The sequence below is a fragment of the Aquarana catesbeiana genome, linkage group LG10 (genome assembly GCF_042186555.1).
Source record: "Aquarana catesbeiana isolate 2022-GZ linkage group LG10, ASM4218655v1, whole genome shotgun sequence".
NCBI lineage: Eukaryota > Metazoa > Chordata > Amphibia > Anura > Ranidae > Aquarana > Aquarana catesbeiana.
In genome coordinates, this window is record NC_133333.1 from 132,512,266 (window position 1) to 132,531,896 (window position 19,631).

The following is a 19,631-nucleotide window of genomic DNA, read 5'->3' on the forward strand; positions in this document are numbered from 1 at the left end:
GGGGCTGCCAAGAGCACAAACCTTGTCATGCTTATGTCGGTCTCAGTGTTCATCGCTACACAGCGTCTCCGGCCGGCTCAAGGTAGGATGGATGGGGGGATTTCTCTTGTTTGAATGTTCCCCCCAGGCTAGGGAGAGGCCACAGGGGTCTAGACAGCGGTTATACCGCTCGGGCACCGCCGCCACCGCCGTTTTTCAGGCAGGCCCATCACTACCGGCTTCTCTCCTGCCTCCCCCTCCCCCAGCCTTCCTCCATGTTATTTCCGGAGGGTCGGCCAGCGCGGGAAGTGCTAGTTTTTTTGAAATTCGAGGGGGGGGGGGGCGCGGTAGAGGGGGGGGGCGGGACGTCAGCACAGGTGCTTAGACTCCCACTCAGGCCAGCTGCAGGCTATTTAAAAGCACTCTGTACAGGTGCACACAGCTTTTGGAGGGACACAGAGCTGACGGTCGCATGTAAGGTGGGATACAGGCAGCATTTACTAAGGTAACACCAGACTGAGCATTGGGTAGCAAGGCTTTTAGCTGGACTACATCGCTCAGCAGTCAGTGTTCATTTTGTGATACCGCCACCTTGTTGCTTTGCACTATGGGTAAAAGAGGTTCAAACACCCCAAGAACCAGAGACACTAGGGGATCTCGGTCAGGTTCTGAGGGCCCCCTGTCAGCATCATCCTCCCCCCCTGGGGGGCCAGGGACGGCTAGCCAGGGAGAGCCATTGGGGTCAGGGGCTATACCTGTCCCCAGCACTTCAGCCCCTGTATACATTACACAGGAGGTTTTTTCCTCAGCCATTAATGGCTTAGAGGAAAGATTAATGGCCGTGATTACATCTTCACTCAGTGGAGGAAAACGCACTAGGCCTTCCTCGGTTTCCCAAGACCCTCAGGAAGAGGAGTCCTGGGATAAGGGAGACAAATCTCTTTCAGAGGATCAGGATGGAACGGATGATTCCTCTTCAGAGGAATCAGGTGGAGAGGGACCCTCTGCGACTTCCCAAGAGGAGAAAGTCTTAGTGCAGATCCTTACTGGATTGGTCCGCTCCACATTTAAGTTGCCCGTATCTGAATCAGTTAAAGAACCCTCTTCTTCTTTGGGGTCACTGAAGCCTCCTCATACAGCACATGCTTTTCCTGTTCATAATTTACTTGAAAAGCTCATTTATTCTGAGTGGGATCACCCAGACAAACGTTTTTTTCCGCCGAGAAAGTTTTCAACACTTTATCCGATGGAAGAAAAGTTTGTTAAGATGTGGGGAATACCGGCCATTGATGCCACCATTTCCTCCGTAAATAATAGTCTGACTTGTCCTGTAGACAATGCTCAGATGCTCAGGGATCTGGTAGATAAAAAGATGGAATCCCTATTGAAGGATGTTTTCTCCTTAGCAGCTTCAGTGGCTCAACCTGCAGTAGCAGCGATTGGAGTCTGTCAATATCTAAGAGACCATGTTAAACAGGTCATCAAGGTTTTACCTGAACAGCAGGCCCAGGGGTTGGCTAACCTTCCTGCGGCCTTATGTTATGTTGTGGACGCCATCAGAGATTCTTTTTTGTGCAAACCTCTCGTCTTTCACTGGGGTTGGTGCATATACGTAGAATCCTATGGTTGAAAAATTGGTCAGCCGAAGCACCATGTAAGAAGCTGCTGGCTGGGTTTCCATTTCGTGGTGCAAGGTTGTTTGGAGATGACTTGGATGACTATATCAAGAAAATCTCTGGTGGGAAAAGTACTCTCTTATCTGTCAAGAAGAAGAGTAAGCGTCCCTCTTTCAAACGGACTCTTTCCCCAGCGCCAGGGGCTTCAGCCTCCAGGCAGTCTCGATGGCCTCCTCCGTCTGGGTTCAGAAGCAAGAGTCAACCCCAGGAACAAAAGAAGTCCTGGGGGAAGAAGCCTATTAGGCAAAGCACTAAGACCTCTTCATGAAGGGGCGCCCCCGCTCGCTCGAGTGGGGGGAAGACTGCGACAGTTTTCAGAACTCTGACAGGAGGACTTCCAGGACAGATGGGTAATCGCCACTGTAACCTTAGGGTACAAGCTGGAGTTTCAGGAATTTCCCTCTCCTCGGTTCCTCAGATCAAGTGTCCCCAGAGACCCAGAGAAGAAGCAGTCGCTCCTTCTAGCGTTAGAGCGACTTTTGTCGCAGGAGGTCATTATGATGGTTCCTGCAAAGGACCAGGGATTGGGTTTCTATTCCAACCTGTTTACAGCCCAAAAGCCAAATGGGGATGTCAGACCCATTCTGGATTTAAGGGATCTCAACCGATTCCTAAGGATTCAGTCCTTCCGCAATCAATTCGGACAGTAGTCTCCACCCTGCAGGGAGGAGAATTTCTAGCATCGATAGACATCAGAGATGCATATCTGCATGTGCCCATTTTTCCTGCTCATCAGAAGTTTCTGCGCTTCGAGATAGGAGGACGCCATTTCCAGTTTGTGGCTCTGTCTTTTGGGATAGCCACCGCACCTCGGGTGTTCACAAAGGTCTTGGCTCCTCCTCTGGCCAGGTTAAGGGCCCAGGGTATAGCTGTCATAGCATACCTGGACGACCTGCTACTAATAGACTGGTCGGTAGCTTCCTTGAACGGAAATTTGAGGACCACAGTCAGGTATCTGGAACACATGGGTTGGATCCTCAACCTAGAAAAATCTTTCCTAAAACCAGTAAGAAGACTAGAGTATTTAGGTCTGATCATAGATACAAGCCAGGAGAAAATATTTCTACCGCAGGCAAAGATCACTGCTCTAAGACAGCTGATTCTGGCAGTCAGGACCAAGAAGGGTCCTTCTGTCCGCCTTTGTATGAGGCTGCTAGGAAAGATGGTGTCTTCATTCGAAGCAGTTCCCTATGCTCAGTTCCATTCAAGAATGCTGCAACACAGTATTCTGTCGACCTGGAACAAGAAGGTTCAGGCATTAGACTTTCCGATGCACCTGTTGCATGCGGTGCGTCAGAGCCTCAATTGGTGGCTCATACCCGAAAACCTGCAGAGGGGGAAATCCTTTCTACCGGTAACCTGGACGGTGGTAACAACAGATGCCAGTCTGTCAGGTTGGGAAGCAGTTCTGGAACAGTCTGCGATTCAGGGGCTATGGTCCAAGACCAAGAGGACCTTACCCATTAACATTCTGGAGATCCGGGCGGTATACCTGGCCCTAAAAGCCTGGACTATCAGGCTACAGGGTTGTCCGGTCAGGGTCCAGTCCGACAATGCCACAGCAGTGGCTTATGTCAATCATCAGGGAGGCACCCGGAGCCGAGCTGCTCAAAAGGAGGTGAACCAGATCTTAGTCTGGGCAGAGATGTATGTGCCATGCATATCGGCAGTTTTCATTCCAGGGATAGAGAACTGGCAGGCGGACTATCTAAGTCACCAGCAGCTACTTCCAGGGGAATGGTCTCTACATCCTGACGTCTTTTGGAATATATGCCAAAGATGGGGGGTCCCAGATGTAGATCTCTTTGCATCCCTATTCAACAAAAAGATAAAAGACAGATTTGTGGCAAGGACGAGGGATCCTCTTGCATGCAGGACGGATGCGTTGGTGATTCCGTGGCATCGGTTCTCACTGATTTATGCATTCCCGCCTATTCTGCTACTGCCACGACTCCTTCGCAGGATCAGGCAGGAAAAGAAGTCGCTACTTCTGGTGGCCCCCGCTTGGCCCAGAAGGACTTGGTATGCAGAAATAGTAAGGATGACGGTGGGTTCCCCGTGGACCCTACCGGTACGCCTAGACCTGTTATCTCAAGGTCTAGTGTTCCATCCTGACGTTTGGCTATTGAGACCCACGTTCTGAGGAGTCGTGGGCTTTCAGGTCCTGTCATATCTACCTTGATCAATGCAAGGAAGCCAGCTTCCAGAATGATTTATCATAGAGTCTGGAAAGCTTATGTTTCCTGGTGTGAATGCAGGGGTTGGCATCCCAGAAAATATGTCATAGGTAGAATTCTTGATTTTCTACAATTAGGATTAGAGATCCTTAGATTGAGTACCATAAAGGGCCAGGTCTCGGCTTTATCAGTATTTCAGCAGCCACTTGCTTCGCATTCTTTGGTCCGAAACTTTATGCAGGGGGTGATGCGTCTTAATCCTCCGGTTAAAGCGCCCCTAAGCCCCTGGGACTTGAACTTGGTCCTGGCTGTGTTACAGAAACAGCCTTTTGAACCAATAAGCCAGATTCCTTTGGTCTTGTTGACAAGGAAGTTAATTTTTCTGGTGGCCATCTCTTTTGTTAGAACAGTTTCAGAATTAGCATCCCTTTCCTGTAAGGAGCCTTATTTGATTATACACAAGGATAAAGTGGTACTGCGCCCTCATCCTAGTTTTTTACCGAAGGTGGTTTCTGATTTTCATTTAAACCAAGACATTGTTCTGCCTTCCTTTTTTCCAGATCCCTGTTCTCCGGAAGAGAGATCTCTACATTCGTTGGATGTAGTAAGAGCAGTCAGGGCCTATCTTGAGGCAACTGCTCAGATTCGCAAAACGGATGTTTTGTTTGTGCTGCCAGAGGGTCCCAATAGAGGACAGGCAGCGTCAAAAGCTACCATTTCTAAATGGATTCGTTAGTTGATTATTCAGGCTTACGATGTGAAACAGAAGATTCCTCCGTTTCAGATCAGGGCACATTCCACAAGGGCTATTGGTGCTTCTTGGGCAGTGCATCACCAGGCCTCTTTGGCTCAAATCTGTAAGGCCGCAACCTGGTCTTCAGTCCATACATTCATCAGATTCTATCAGGTGGATGTGAGAAGGCATGAGGATATCGCCTTTGGGCATAGTGTGCTGCAGGCAGTGGTACAGGGTCCTCAGGTCTGATTACACTCTACCCTACCCCAGCATTGCTCTGGGACATCCCATCAGTAATTACTGTGGCTCTGTGTCCCGTGATGTTCAAGAAAGAAAATAGGATTTTTTAAGACAGCTTACCTGTAAAATCCTTTTCTTTCAATGGACATCACGGGACACAGAGGTCCCGCCCCTCTTCTTATACACTATATTGCTTGGCTACAAAACTGAGGTATCCCTGCAAGGGGAGGGATTATATAGGGGGTTGAACTTTCTGATAGGGTGTGCCAGTGTCCAATCACCAGTGATACCCTATATAACCCATCAGTAATTACTGTGGCTCTGTATCCCGTGATGTCCATCGAAAGAAAAGGATTTTACAGGTAAGCTGTCTTAAAAATCCTATTTTTGAAATGCGAACAGTTTTAAACTAGAAACAGTGCTGATAAGACATAACGGTTGTCTCGGCAGCACACTCGGCACTTCCCAGGGGGACCCTGTCCAGCTTGGGTCAGGCAACCAGTTGTGGGTTGCTAATCATAGCCATGGTTCCTGGAGTCAGGAGGAGTCCGTGGGAGAGTAGAGGAGTTCATGCTGCTGGAGATTTTTGATGCGGTGGAGCGGGAACATTTCTTCTTTGTGAAGGTTGTCCATCCATTGGAGAGAAGCAGGCCAGGGGTCGCTGCTTGTAGTGGCCAGTTTGTGATGTGGATTTGAGGCAGTTCAAAAGTTCCCAAAAAATTAGTCATGTCTCCAAGTGTGCGGAAAGTTGCTGCATTGCCATTGTAAGAAGCCGTGAGCTGGAAGGGAAATCCCCATCTGTATTTGATTTTTTTAGCTTGCAATGCGTCTGTGATGGGTCTAAGGGCCTTCCTCATTAGCAGGGTCTGCTTGGACAGGTCAGTTAGCAGCATGACTGGGGTTTCATTGAAGAGAATAGAGTCCTGTGTGCATGCTGCCTGCATGATATAAGCCTTAATATTGAAGAAATGAATCCTGCAAATAACATCCCTTGGGTAGGCAGGGTTTGGATTGCGGGGCCCCAATTATCTGTGGACTTGATCGATTTTGATTGTGAATCCTTAGGTTTAGCAAGGATTTGGTTGAATATGGCTGTAACTACAATTGCTAAGTCCTTTGGTTCTCCGTTTCTCGCAGACTACGGATCCTTATATTATTGTGTCTGCTTCTGTTCTGTTCTCTTGGTCATCCAGCCCATAGAACAATTGTTGGATTTGTATGGTGTGTTCGTGGAGAATCTCTTCATGTTCAGTGAGTTTTGTTACTGAATCTTCCACTGTGTGTTCAATGTCCTCAATGCAGTGACCAATATCCCTGCGTAGGTCAGTTTGCTCCTGTTTATATGGTCTCTCCAGTCTGCTGATATAGGATTCTATGTAGTTTTTAGTGGGCAGTGCTTTTATGTATGCCTCCATAGCCCAGCCATCCCTGGAGCTTTGAGATGTGGGCAATGGGCTTCCAGAGCAGTGGGAACCTTGCTCTGACCCCTATGGGGAATGCGGTGTCTGTCTGTGGTGTACCTATGAGTCAGCCTATGCTGTGGCTGCACGTGTCGCCGCCATCTTGGAAGCTGGGGTGGTCTTGCCATCCGGGCCAATTTTCTGGAGATATCGGCCAATTTCACCCGTTTTTTGTGCTCCGGTGGATCGGGGAGATGTGCTGCCGCCACGCCTGCTCATGGGGTGAGGTGGGTGCCGAGTGTGCCATCGGTATGGCGGTGTTTGCTGTGACCGGAACAGGAGCTCAGAGAAGATGCATCCTATCTCTCCATGTGCCAAGCCACGCCCCTCTTTTGTTAACATTTAGCTGCCAGCTACAAAAATACATTAAAAATCCTAAAACAAACCCCAAAAAAACATTTGGATATTTTTTTTTTTAAACTTACCTCTAAATGCCTGTTGCTAGGGGGTCCCTCGTAGTCTGCCCCTTCCAGTGCCTGGGCTGGTGACATCACTTCCCCCTAGGCACAGGAAGGGCTCCGCTCTGCTCCCTCGCCGCTGTCAATCATCTGGGACCCATTACAGGTACCAGGTGACTGAGCGGCCAATCACGGCACGCTGCGCCGCTCGCGCATGCACAGTGGGTGCCAGGCTGTGAAGCCACAGCCCGGCTCCCACAGCTGCAATGCCGGCGCCGCTGAATGGAGGGGGAGACGAGCGGGGCTTCGATCCCCCGCATCGCTGGACCCAGGGACAGGTAAGTGTCCAATTAAAAGTCAGCAGCTGCAGTATTTGTAGCTGCTGACTTTTAATTTTTTTTTTTTTTTTTACCCAACCCCCTGGGCTGAACTCCTCTTTAACAACCAGCTATACACTGCTGAATGCTGGCGAAGCGTTTTTTACCCAGTATTTTCTGTCTTTTTTGTTTTCAGCTCCTAGTGTGCATGCTTTTTTACTGCTGGTAACCAGATACGCAACAATTTGCTAAAAATAGCATTGGCCTTTGGACCCACAGGGAAACTGGCTGAAATGAAACCAGGACTTCCTTTATTTTGTGTGAAGTGCTTATAAAGTTTCTGCTTCTTCTTTGAAGAACTAATAGATAAAAATTCCTTTTAACATATAGAAAATTGTTTATATCAGATCATATGTACTATAACATTTAAATATATTTTTTTACTTGTATTACAGCTCTGGTGTGCCACAGGAGCATCTGCAATCAACCCAGCAAGCAAAGAAAACAAAGATGTAATGGTTTGATATCAATAGAAATCTGTGTGAATTGTATTTTTACAGTGAACATGCTGCTTAAAGCATATTTAAACCCAAAATGTAATATATTGTAGCTTATCAGTCCTCCTATGTTGTGGCTACATTAGTTTTCTTTCTTTACAAGCTTTTTGTTCTTTATTTACACCTGGTGATCCTGTCAGTAAATACATTTCCTGTCCTAGCGTGACACAGATGTCTCCCTGTACTGTATCTATGGAGGAGCAGCTTTTTTTGTTACCCTTTTTTCTCATGTCACAGCCTCTTCTCTGGCTGGAGAATCTTTTTGTACTAGTTTTCTAAGTGCACAATATTTTTATTTTACCTTATTTTAACCTTTTTGTTATTATCATTTGCAGACTGCACACCCCAGCTTAGTGTGGATATGCTCAGGTACACATTCTGTCAGTGAAGTCATGGTGATCGATGCCAACTCCTCGAACCATGTTATGGATCAGTTTGTGATTCCCAATACCCATGTCCTTTGTGTAACCAGCGTGCCAGGTATTCAGGATTATTATTTTTTTATGCAGACTAGAGTTTTTTATCTCCTTTCTACTTAGTGTTACTAAAGATTTTTTTTTCATTAAAATAACAAACATCTTATACTCAACTGCTCTGTGCAATGACATTGCACAGAGCAGCTCCGATCCTCCTGTTGTCGGGTCCCCTGCCGGCGATTTTGGCTCTTCCTTCTTTATGTGTCCCCATAGCAAGCCGTTTGCTATGGGGGACAAACTGTCTCTGCTCGCTCCTGAACTGTGTTTCTATGGAGCTGCACTCCAGAGGTCTTGCCCCTACTGCGGGGATCAGCCCTGCCCCCCCTTTTCCTCATCACTGCATTTAATTGATATCAGCAGGAGCCATAGGCTTCTGCCCGAGTCCCTGTGTAAAGAGTAAGAGAGGGGAGAAGAGATGCAGCCATGCACAGCACTGGATCTCTTCTGTTCTCTCTTCTCCTTCACACAGGGAAGGGGGAGAACAGAGAAATATAAAATGTTTTTACCTTATGCAATACCGGCGACCTGTACCCGCTATGATTGGACAATGTCTGCCTAGACCCACCGATCGTTCCTGACAGAGACAGAATGGCAGTCTGCCTATGTAAACAAAGCAGAGCGCCGTTCTGTGACAAAGGAAGACCGAAGCAGGAACACGGATTTCTGCCTTCCCACAGTTAAATCATCCCCACACAGTTGGGAAGCACTCCCAGGGAACATATTTAACCCTTTGATTGCCCCTGATGTTAACCCCTTCCCTGCCAGTGTTATTAGTACAGTGATGTGCATATTTTTTAGCACTGATCGCTGTATTGGTGTCACTGGTCCCCAAAAAAGTGTCACATAGTGTCTGATTTTGGCCCCCGCAATGTCGCAGTCCCGCTATAAGTCTCCGATCACCGCCATTTCTAGTAAAAAAAACAAATAAATAAAAATTCCATAAAAATATCCCACAGTTTGTATACGTTATAACTTTTGCGCAAACCAATCAATATACGCTTATTGAGATTGTAGCAGAATACATATTGGCCTAAATTGATGAATAAATTATATTTTAAAATTTTTTATGGGATGTGTTTTATAGCAAAAAGTTAAAAATATTGTTTTTTTTTTTTTCAAATATTTTTGTTTATAGTGCAAAAAAACCCCCAAAAAACCCACATTTAAATATACAGTATTCCCGAAGAGCCACAGAGTGTATAAATTCACTTTTCATGCACCAAATGCATTTGCAAACCTAGATATTACAATATAAAAGTAGCAATGGCTTTACTGCATATAGTCTGCGCAGAGAGCAAAGCTGTGGGAGGGTCCCAGCAGGTCCTCACACTACATACTACCTGCAGAAAACTACAGAAGGTGGTAGTTACAAGACCTGTCACCCTGCAAAAAGAGAGAGTGATTGACGTTTATTACAGGAAGCTCCTACACAGAGGCAAAGTTTCTCACTGGATTAAAGCACAGATCTGGTAAAAATACACAAAGTACATTAAAGAGGAGCTTCATTCTCCCCCCAAAAATTAAAAGTCAGTAGCTATGAATACTGTAGCTGCTGACTTTTTTAATATAAGGATACTTACTTGTTCAGGGATCCTGCATTATCCACACCCAAGCCCGTTCTTCACTTGACTTCAGGTCCCTAGCGCCGGCATCTTAACTAAGGCAAACCGGCTTTGAAACCTTGCCGGGGTGAACTTCCGCTCAGAACGCTGTGGCAGTCCGGCAAAGTGGGAGTGGGTACCTGTCAAACCCCTCCCCAAAAAATTTCCAAATGCTCAAGAGGAAGGGGGAGGAGGCAAACAAGTGGAATTTCCCCTTTTGGGTGAGGTTCCGCTTTGAACTAAACGTCAGACTACGTATGCCCCTTTTAATGTTGGTGTGTTTTCCTATAAATACCAATTTATATGCACTAAAATAAGTTCATTTGCAGCACTGGTGTTTTGACATCAATTACTTGAAAATAGTTATTGTTTGTTTACACACACGGTTTTAGGTAGTAATTCTATAGCTTGCAACACACGTTTACAGCACTGAGTTTAGGGTACTACTTATTAGTTGTAACTCTGGTGTTTTGGTGTTAACTTATATCTTTTTTTTGTTTTCTGCACAAAGTGTGTTGTTACCAATTCATTAGGCTGCAACACTTTTTTACAGCACTGGAGTTGTGGTAGTAACAGCCATATATTGTATGCAGCAATTGTTTTTTATAAAATTTTTTGTTGCATAATTATTTTCTGGAAGCATTAGGATCACGTGGTTAGGTGTTTTTTTCACATAGTTACATTTTCTAGCTACACATGTAGTAACACTGGGGTTGTGTTAACACCACTTTTTTGCAACTAACTTGCTTGTGTAATATAGAGCAGTGCTACACTAGCTTGTTATTTTGTTTATGATACATGTGGGAACACATTGACAGTGTTAGCAGTTAGCCCATTTATTTATATTTTTTCGGGTAGGTGGCAGAGCAGGAGTACCTTTTTGTTTTCCTATCAGTACGTAAATGGTTGCCGCACTAAAAAATTTAAATAAAGTTTAAATAAAGAATTAAAAAAAAAAATACAAAATAGAAATATACTGTGTAACACGTGATTAACCCCTTCCTATCCAGCCTGTTGTAAAATGGCGACCGGGCTGAAGCCCTATTATATGACATCATATGACATCCTCTCAGGATCGCGCCTCATGGGCCGCGCTTCGGCAAGATCTGTCACCTCCTGTGTCTACAAGACACAGGGGATGACACATCAGTGTCCCGGCCTGCTTCCGGTACCATGTGATTGTTGTGACCAATCAGCAGATCACATGACAACTGTGCACAAAGAATGGCTTTGATTTATGCCATTCATTGTGTACTATTGTGTTGACTACTGTGATTGGTCACAGTAATCACATGGTACAGATGAGGCCAATCACAGCCCACTTGTACCATGTGATCAGCTGTCGCCAATCACCCCTAATTACAACAATACACACTAAATGAATCAATTTTTTCAGTAAAAATGGTTGTTTATAACATATTGATATTTACTCATTCAACAATCGTGTGTAAAAAAAAAAAAAAAAAAAATACTGACCACCTCCCCAGAGTATTACAGTGTTACTATGGTAACACTGCATTACTCTGGTCACAGTATGTAAAAAAATTAAAGAAAATGTTAAAAAATGAATAAAGAAATATTAAAAATTAAAAAAATATAGAATTTTTTTTTTATTTACATACTGTGTCACCAGTCAGTGTCCCTAATCATGGCCATGCCAGTTATTTGATGACGCTGTACTGGACTAGTGACAGTATGTAAAAGAAATAGAAAAAGACAGTGAAAAAATGATTTTGATTTCTCAATTTTCCAAAAAATTGTGAAAAAAAATTCCAACTTAAAAAAAGTCTCCATGCCTCTTACTAAATATCTTCCACTGTCTACTTTCCAAAAAGTAGTCATTTTGGGGATATTTGTGCTGTTCTCACATTTTTGGGCCTCAAAAAATGAGATAGGCCGTCAGTACAGCGGGATCGATCGATTTTCATATACACAGTAGTTTGTAGACTCAATAACTTTCCCACAAACTAAATAATAATCACTGATTTGGAGGTATTTTCATAACAAAAAATGTAGATTTATACATTTTGGCATAAAGAAGAAAATGTAGGGGGGTTCAAAATTGATGGTCTTTTTTTATTTAGCAAAAATTTAAAAAAACACCGTTGTGATTAAATATCACCAAAAGAATTAATTGTGTGAAAAAAATTATAAATATTTCTTTATGTGTGCAGTGTTGCATGACCACATAATTATCATTCAAAGTGCAACGGGGCTGAAGCTGAAAATTGGCCTGGGCAGATAGGGGGTGAAAGTGCCCGGTATTAAAGCAGTTAATGTGCACACACCTTGATCAAATATTAATTATGATGATAAAGTCTCTCAAAAAGTCAAAATATTAATAAAGTCCAACCTCCAGCATACCATGCACCGTGTAAAAGTGTATCAAAGTGGATATTCAAAATGTACATCTCCATAAGTGCATGCGATGCGATGTGATACATGATGCGAGACACTGGCATTTTCAATGAGCAGAAGTGCAAAGAGCAACCTTCATCATTCTCCCTCTTGTGGGGACTCTCTCACCTTATAAAAATGACCCCCATAATAGAGATCTAAGTGCACTTTCACTAATAACACCCAGATAACACCCCCACTCTCGATCGGCTAACACTCCTCAGTGGCTCAGTGGTGTGGAGAGATCAATGCTCAAAAATATAGAGGTAATATAGAGCTTTACTTGTAAGAAATATATAAAATACACTCACATAATAGAAGATAATATCGTGTCACTTAAAATCAGCAGCTCTGCTGTGTGTGTGTGTGTGTATGTGTATATGTGTGTATATATATATGTATGTATGTATATATATATATATATATATATATATATATATATATATATATAAATATAATGTGTGTGTGTGTGTGTGTGTGTGTGTGTGTATGTATGTATATATGTGTATATATATATATATATATATATATATATATATATACACCACCCACATTTTTATAAATATTTTATTATATCTTTTCTATCTATTATTTATATCTATCCATGTGATAACACTGAAGAAATGACACTTTGCTACAATGTAAATTAGTGACAGAAATAATATATACTAAGCGCCACTGAATAATGATTAAATATATTACACAAATTTAATTCCACCAGCTGCAGTAAAAACTTACTAAATAGCAAAGGCAAATATAAGAAACGATCCACAGCGCTGGGTGTAACAATAATGAATATAAATCCTGAACAGTCCCACTCCCAATATATGGTGATATTGAAAGTACACATGCTCAATAGTAAATCTGTGTTCCAAGGTGCACAGACTGGGTTCCCCACATAGATGTACACTCACCCATAGGAATTGACCATCTATCTCTAGTGTGGTCATTCAAGCATGTGGGGAAACACCTGGAGAGATTTGTGCTGGCGTCTCTTGCAGTAAGTCGCCTCATATAAGTAAATGGGAATAATAAAAAAGAATCCTCATTGCGCAATGCCTTTGAAAATGTATTGGTAAAAACAATTAAACAAATTCCACTCACATGCAATGGTGCCTAACATCCTGGCACCCGGCGTGTATAGCTGGTTATTTGTTTGGGGAATCAGCCCACAAAGTGTTGTGTACCACTATCCGCGGTCCGTCTCGATTCCCGAAGGGTGGCGTGGGTGGAAGAGTGTCGCAGTGATGCGATATTGCCTTGACGCGTTTCAGCCAATTAGTGGGCCATCATCAGGAAGGGGATGGACTGGCCAAGCATGTCTCCAGACCTAAACCCTATTGAGCATCTGTGGGGCATCCTCAAATGGAAGGTGGAGGAGCGCAAGGTCTCTAACATCCACCAGCTCCGTGATGTCGTCATGGAGGAGTGGAAGAAGACTCCAGTGGCAACCTGTGAAACTTTGGTGAACTCCATGCCCAAGAGAGTTAAGGCAGTGCTGGAAAATAATGGTGGCCACACAAAATATTGAAACTTTGGGCCCAATTTGGACATTTTCACTTAGGGGTGTACTCACTTTTGTTGCCGGCAGTTTAGACATTAATGGCTGTGTGTTGAGTTATTTTGAGGGGACAGCAAATTTACACTGTTATACAAGCTTTACACTTACTACTTTACATTGTAGCAAAGTGTCATTTCTTTAGTGTTATCACATGAAAAGATATAATAAAATATTTACAAAAATGTGAGGGGTGTACTCACTTTTGTGAGCTACTGTATATTGTGTGTGTGTGTATATCTATATATAGATATATATGGCTGTGGCTATCCCAATGCTCGCTCAGCCCAGCCAGCCAGTCTCCCAAGCAATGCTCTTCCGCGTTTTGTCAGACGTCATCACAATGAAAAGGCATGCCCTTTGCTTATGGTGACGGTGGTCTGAAGAAACGCTTGCCAGCGGGCTGAATGAAAAAACTGAGCCATGTATGCCCAGCTTTAGGCTTAATGATTGTTTTTCTGTTAGGATTCAGTGCATATGCATGCTGTATAGGTGACTCTTTCACTTTCTGTGCAGCCTATAGGTTAGAATGTTTAAAAGAGACTGAAGCATGTGAAGAGGAGAGTCAGGACTGTGTCAGAGGTGCCACCATCTGGTTAGGGACACAAGAAGGGAGGTAAGCTACTTCTAATACAAAAACTGATGTGAGTTTATTAAAATCATTTTACACCTGTTTTGTCTAAAAACCTTTTTAACAATGCTACTGACAACAGTATGTGTATTAGATCAAACAATAGGAGGCTCAATTTGTTTCATATAATGCCAGATTCTACATAGAGTTGTGCCGAGAGCACACGTCCTATGTGCTCTCGTTACAGCAACAGCTCTGACAGCCGATCACGATGGTCTCGTGATCATAAACCCCACCCGGCATCTGAAACCCCTTAAATTGCCTGGAGGCGCATAGGTGTGAACAAGGCTTTACTGCTGAGGTGGGAGGAAGCAAAAAAGAATGACACAGACTGTGCCGAGGAAGTTCCAATTAGGGAAAGTAAAGATTAAAGCAGAAGACGTGACAGGACAGACTCTGCTGCCAGGGAGACACAAAAGACTTGAAGTAGAACTATATGCAAAACTTTTTAAATTTTGGCTAGAGGGCGGGAGGGTTTTAACCCCTGTCAGATTTTTTTTCGCCATATGTGTCCCATTGGGAAGATTTCCCTTCACTTCCTGTTCCATAGCCAATCAGGAAGTGAGAGGAAATCCCTGCTATTCTCCCCTTTCTTGGCAGTGACAGCTCGGTGATCCTAAGCACTGTTATCTACTGTACCCTTCCTCTCTAGGTGAGCCAAGATATAAAACTAAGGCTGGAAATGAACACATTTTAATTGCAGAAAGTGAAATATAGTTTTTGAGCTTTGAGTTTTTTTCAATCAGGAAGTGACTGCTCTGGGCTTCAACAAAATGGCGGTCTCCATCAATAAGAAATCGGTACAATGCTTGAGGCAATTTACAGCACACACTAATTTTGGTAGCATATTTATTAATGTGGAATGCATGTTCTTTTGGTAAAGAACAATAATTGTTATCAAACTAATATGGGTAAAGTTCCACTTAAAATGCTGCCCAAGTTTTCACCATTACCAGTTCGTATATTAATTAACCTCTTGACATCCGGAGGCCGTCATATGACGGCCTCGACTTTCGGGGGTTATATCTGAATGATGTCTGAGGCTACAGACATCATTCAGATACCGGAATTTTCAGCCGGCGATTCCGTAAACCATAAGAATGATCATAGTGGCTGTTCCGCCGCTTGATCGTTCTTACAGGCGGCAAGAGGGGACGTCCCCCCCCTCCCGCCGCCCTCCGGTGCTGCTACCGACTCACCTCAGCGATCGGTGAGTCGGAGAGCGGATCCGCCGGCGCCGGATGTGGATAATAGAGATTTCCGGTGGACCAGATGGTCGCCGGAGTCTCTATGATCGTTCGGAGGCCGGGCGCGATGTTATGACGTCACGCCCGGCCTCTGCATTCAAAAAAACGGCGCCGCTTCGGCTGGGAAGCGGTGATCGTTTTTTTTTGTTTTTTTTTTATTTTAGGCTTCCCAGCCTAGAGGTGAGATGTGGGGTCTTATTGACCCCATATCTCACTGTAAAGAAGACCGATCGTGTCATATTCCTATTACAAGGGATGTTTACATTCCTTGTAATAGGAATAAAAGTGATCAAAAAAATTTTTTTTTTTAAAAAAGTGTCAAAATAAAAAATTTTAAGTAAAATTAACAATAAAAAAAAAAAAAAAAATTTAAAGCGCCCCTGTCCCCGTGAGCTCGCACGCAGAAGCAACGCATACGTAAGTCCTGCCCACATATGAAAACTGTGTTCAAACCACACATGTGAGGTTTAGAGCGAGAGCAATAATTTTGGCCCTAGACCTCCTCTGTAACTCAAAACATGTAACCAGTAAAAAATTTTAAAGCGTCGCCTATGGGGATTTTTAAGTACCAAAGTTTGGCGCCATTCCACGAGTGTGTGCAATTTTGAAGCGTGACATGTTAGGTATCTATTTACTTAGCGTAACTTCATCTTTCACACAATGCAAAAAAATTTGGCTAACTTTGCTGTTTTGTTTTTTTTTTAAGCATGAAACTGTTTTTTTTTTTTAAAAAACGCGTTTGAAAAATTGCTGCGCAAATACCGTGCAAAATAACCGCCATTGTATTCTCTAGGGTCTCTGCTAAAAAAATATATATAATGTTTGGGGGTTCTATGTAATTTTATAGCAAAGAAATGATGATTTTTGACATGTAGGAGCGAAGTTTTAGAATTGGCCTGGATGCGAAGTGGTTAAGCTGACATACAATTTAATGATATTTCTATTTCTTAATGAAAGGTTAGTCAAACATTATCTCAACACAGAAATCATACTGTGTGAGCCTTATAAATATATTTGAAGACCAGGATCCCCTGTTCTAAAGTTATGCTCTATTTTTCAGGTTGAACAGCTACCATATATATATACCGTATTTATCGGCGTATAACACGAGCCGGCGTATAACACGCACCCCAAGTTTAGGAGGGAAGTTTAAGGAAAAAAACCTTACATTAAAATTCCCATCAATGCAGCGTTATCAGTGTCCATCTGCAGCCTTGTCAGTGTCATTGCAGCCTTTTCAGTGTCAGTGCAGCCTTGCCCCAGTGTCCATTGCAGCCTTGTCAGTGCAGCTTTGCCCCAGTGCAGCCTTGTCAGTGCAGCTTTGCCCCAGTGCAGCCTTGTCAGTGCAGCTTTGCCCCAGTGCAGCCTTGCCCGTGCAGCTTTGCCCCAGTGCAGCCTTGCCCCAGTGGTCATTGCAGCCTTGTCATTTCAACCTTGCCCCCAGTGTCCATTACAGATTTAAATATGGCGCGCGGAGTTCGCAGGGACTCGGCGTGGCTGAGCGGCGCAGAGAAGAGCCGAGTACACTCGGCTATGTGTATCTCGGCTCCGCCCAGTCACTGTGATCTCGGCGGCGCTCGTTCCGCTCCGCCGAGTCCCTGCGAACTCCACGGCGGCATTTTTAAATCTACACGCTATGTGTATGACGGTGGCGATCGCGGCGATTGCCCCAATCGATCCAAATTAGCGGGGATCGGCGTATAACACGCACCCACGGTTTCCCCCTGATTTTAAGGGGAAAAAAGTGCGTGTTATATGCCGATAAATACGGTATTTAATTTGTGTTTTAGTTGTTTTTGCCTAAAGTTTATCATGACATTTCAACATATATATATTTTTTTTTTTAAATAATGTATTTTTAGTGATGATGATTTGAAATGGTATGTGTGCAATTTAATGTTCCTGTTTTTGTTTCTTGTAACAGTAACCTATTGTATTTCATTTAGTTTATTTATTCATTCTGCTGTATCTGATTGGAGGACCTGCCTACAAAAAGTTCAACTTAAAGATGCCATACACAGTATTGTGTAAGTTGTAATTCACCATGATACCAGTCCTAATCCAAGTCCCCCTGTCAGAATACAAAGGCACAACAGGGGAGATCGCCACACTAACATCACAAAATCATGACAACATTCATAAAGTTTTGAGAATGACACAAATATTATTTTTCACAAATTCTGCTGCCTCTGTGTTTATGATGGCAATTTGCATATACTCCAGAATGTTATGATCAGTGTGATCAGATGCATTTCAATTAATAGCAAAGTCCCTCTTTGCCATGAAAATGAACTTAATCCCATAAAAATTTCCACTGCATTTGTGAAGAAGGCTTCAGGGCGCCCAAGAAAGTCCAGCAAGCATCAGGATCGTCTCCTACAGTTGTTTCAACTGCGGGATCGGGGCACCACCAGTGCAGAGGTTGCTCAGGAATGGCAGCAGGTAGGTGTGAGTGCATCTGCTTGCACAGTGAGGAGAAGACTTTTGGAGGATGGCCTGGTGTCAAGAAGGGCAGCAAAGAAGCCACTTCTCTCTAGGAAAAACATCAGGGACAGACTGATATTCTGCAAAAGGTACAGGGATTGGACTGCTGAGGACTGGGGTAAAGTCATTTTCTCTGATGAATCCCCTTTCTGATTGTTTGGGGAATCTGGAAAAAACCTTGTCCGGAGAAGAAAAGGTGAGCGCTACCATCAGTCCTGTGTCATGCCAACAGTAAAGCATCCTGAGACCATTCATGTGTGGGGTTGCTTCTCAGCCAAGGGAGTGGGCTCACTCACAATTTTGCCTAAGAACACAGCCATGAATGAAGAATGGTACAAAAACATCCTCCAAGAACAACTTCTCCCAACCATCCAAGAACAGTTTAGTGATTAACAATGTCTTTTCCAGCATGATGGAGCACCTTGCCGTAAGGCAAAAGTGATAACGAAGTGGCTTGGGGAACAAAACAACAACATTTTGGGTCCATGGCCAGGAAACTCCCCAGACCTTAATCCCATTGAGAACTTGTGGTCAATCCTCAAGAGGCCGGTGAACAAAAAACCCCACAAATTCTGACAAACTCCAAGTATTGATTATGCAAGAATGGGCTTTCATCAGTCAGGATATGGCCAAGAAGTTGAGTGACAGCATGCCAGGGCGAATTGCAGAATTCTTGAAAAAGAAGGATTAACACTGAAAATATTGACTCTGCACAAACTTTATATAATTGTCAGAAGAAGCCTTTGACACTTATGAAATGCTTGTAATTATACTTCAGTATACCATAGTAACATCTGACAAAAAGATCTAAAAAAAAATTCAAGCAACAGACTTTGTGAAAATTAATATTTGTTTCATTCTCAAAACTCTGTTTTTTTTTTCATTCAGCCCGCTGGGTGCGTGTACACAGCTTTAAATTGGTATTAAAGCCAAAAACAAAAATATATTAAATTGCAGCTTACCAATTTCTAAATGTGGTAGCTGCATTAGTTATCTCTTATGTTTTTTTTCCTAGTAAGTCTGTTATTTTTCAGCTTACTATAACAGACCAAGCTGTCCAGACAAAGTAGTAGTTACAGAGTTGAGACAAACCACTGACCACAAATACTGACGGGTACCTACAATGGTCAGATTTGTTTTAACTGCTTATAAAGTGTTAGCTGGAGTTCAGTTTTAATTTGTTAGTCGGGTCCATCTAAATCTGCTTACCCTATCCACAGACTGACAGTCCTGCTGTTTACTTTACTACATCATCCAGATAGCATACACCCTAAGGCCCGTTTCACACGGGGCGGACTCCATGAAGCGGATCCACCTGCTCAGTGGGGGATCTGTCCCTGATGCCTGTTAAGCAGGCAGATTACAGGTCGGTGTCCGCTCCGCTATGCAGAGCAGACACGGACACAACATGCTCTTCTCTATAGGCAATCGATTGAAACGGACTGCCTGTCCTTTCCCATGCGACACTCATCTGCTCCCATCCGGAACGGATCCCCATCCGTCTGTGTTGATCAGGTCGGATGCAGGCAGGTGTAAACTGACATATGCCGGTCTACATCTGCCTCCCAATCGAGAACAATGGGTGGTCCAATCGAGTCTGCCTGAAAAATGGACAGGTGGACCCGATCAGTCCGCTCGTGCGAAAGAGGTCTTAGACAGGATATATGTAACTGGCTGGATCACCTAGTGAAATAAAA

The 19,631-nt window shown here is 43.7% G+C and overlaps 1 protein-coding gene across 2 annotated transcripts in view; it reads left to right on the plus strand.

The window, feature by feature from the left end:
- The window catches only part of LOC141110901 (C-Jun-amino-terminal kinase-interacting protein 3-like), a 218,447-nt gene that overhangs the window by 146,175 nt on the left and 52,641 nt on the right, over positions 1–19,631 (plus strand). For both annotated transcript variants that reach the window (XM_073602675.1, XM_073602676.1), the window contains 4 exons: positions 7,439–7,495; positions 7,876–8,020; positions 14,089–14,188; positions 17,397–17,477. In XM_073602675.1, the coding sequence (XP_073458776.1) occupies positions 7,439–7,495; positions 7,876–8,020; positions 14,089–14,188; positions 17,397–17,477 (383 nt within the window). The remainder of the gene's footprint in view (positions 1–7,438; positions 7,496–7,875; positions 8,021–14,088; positions 14,189–17,396; positions 17,478–19,631) is intronic.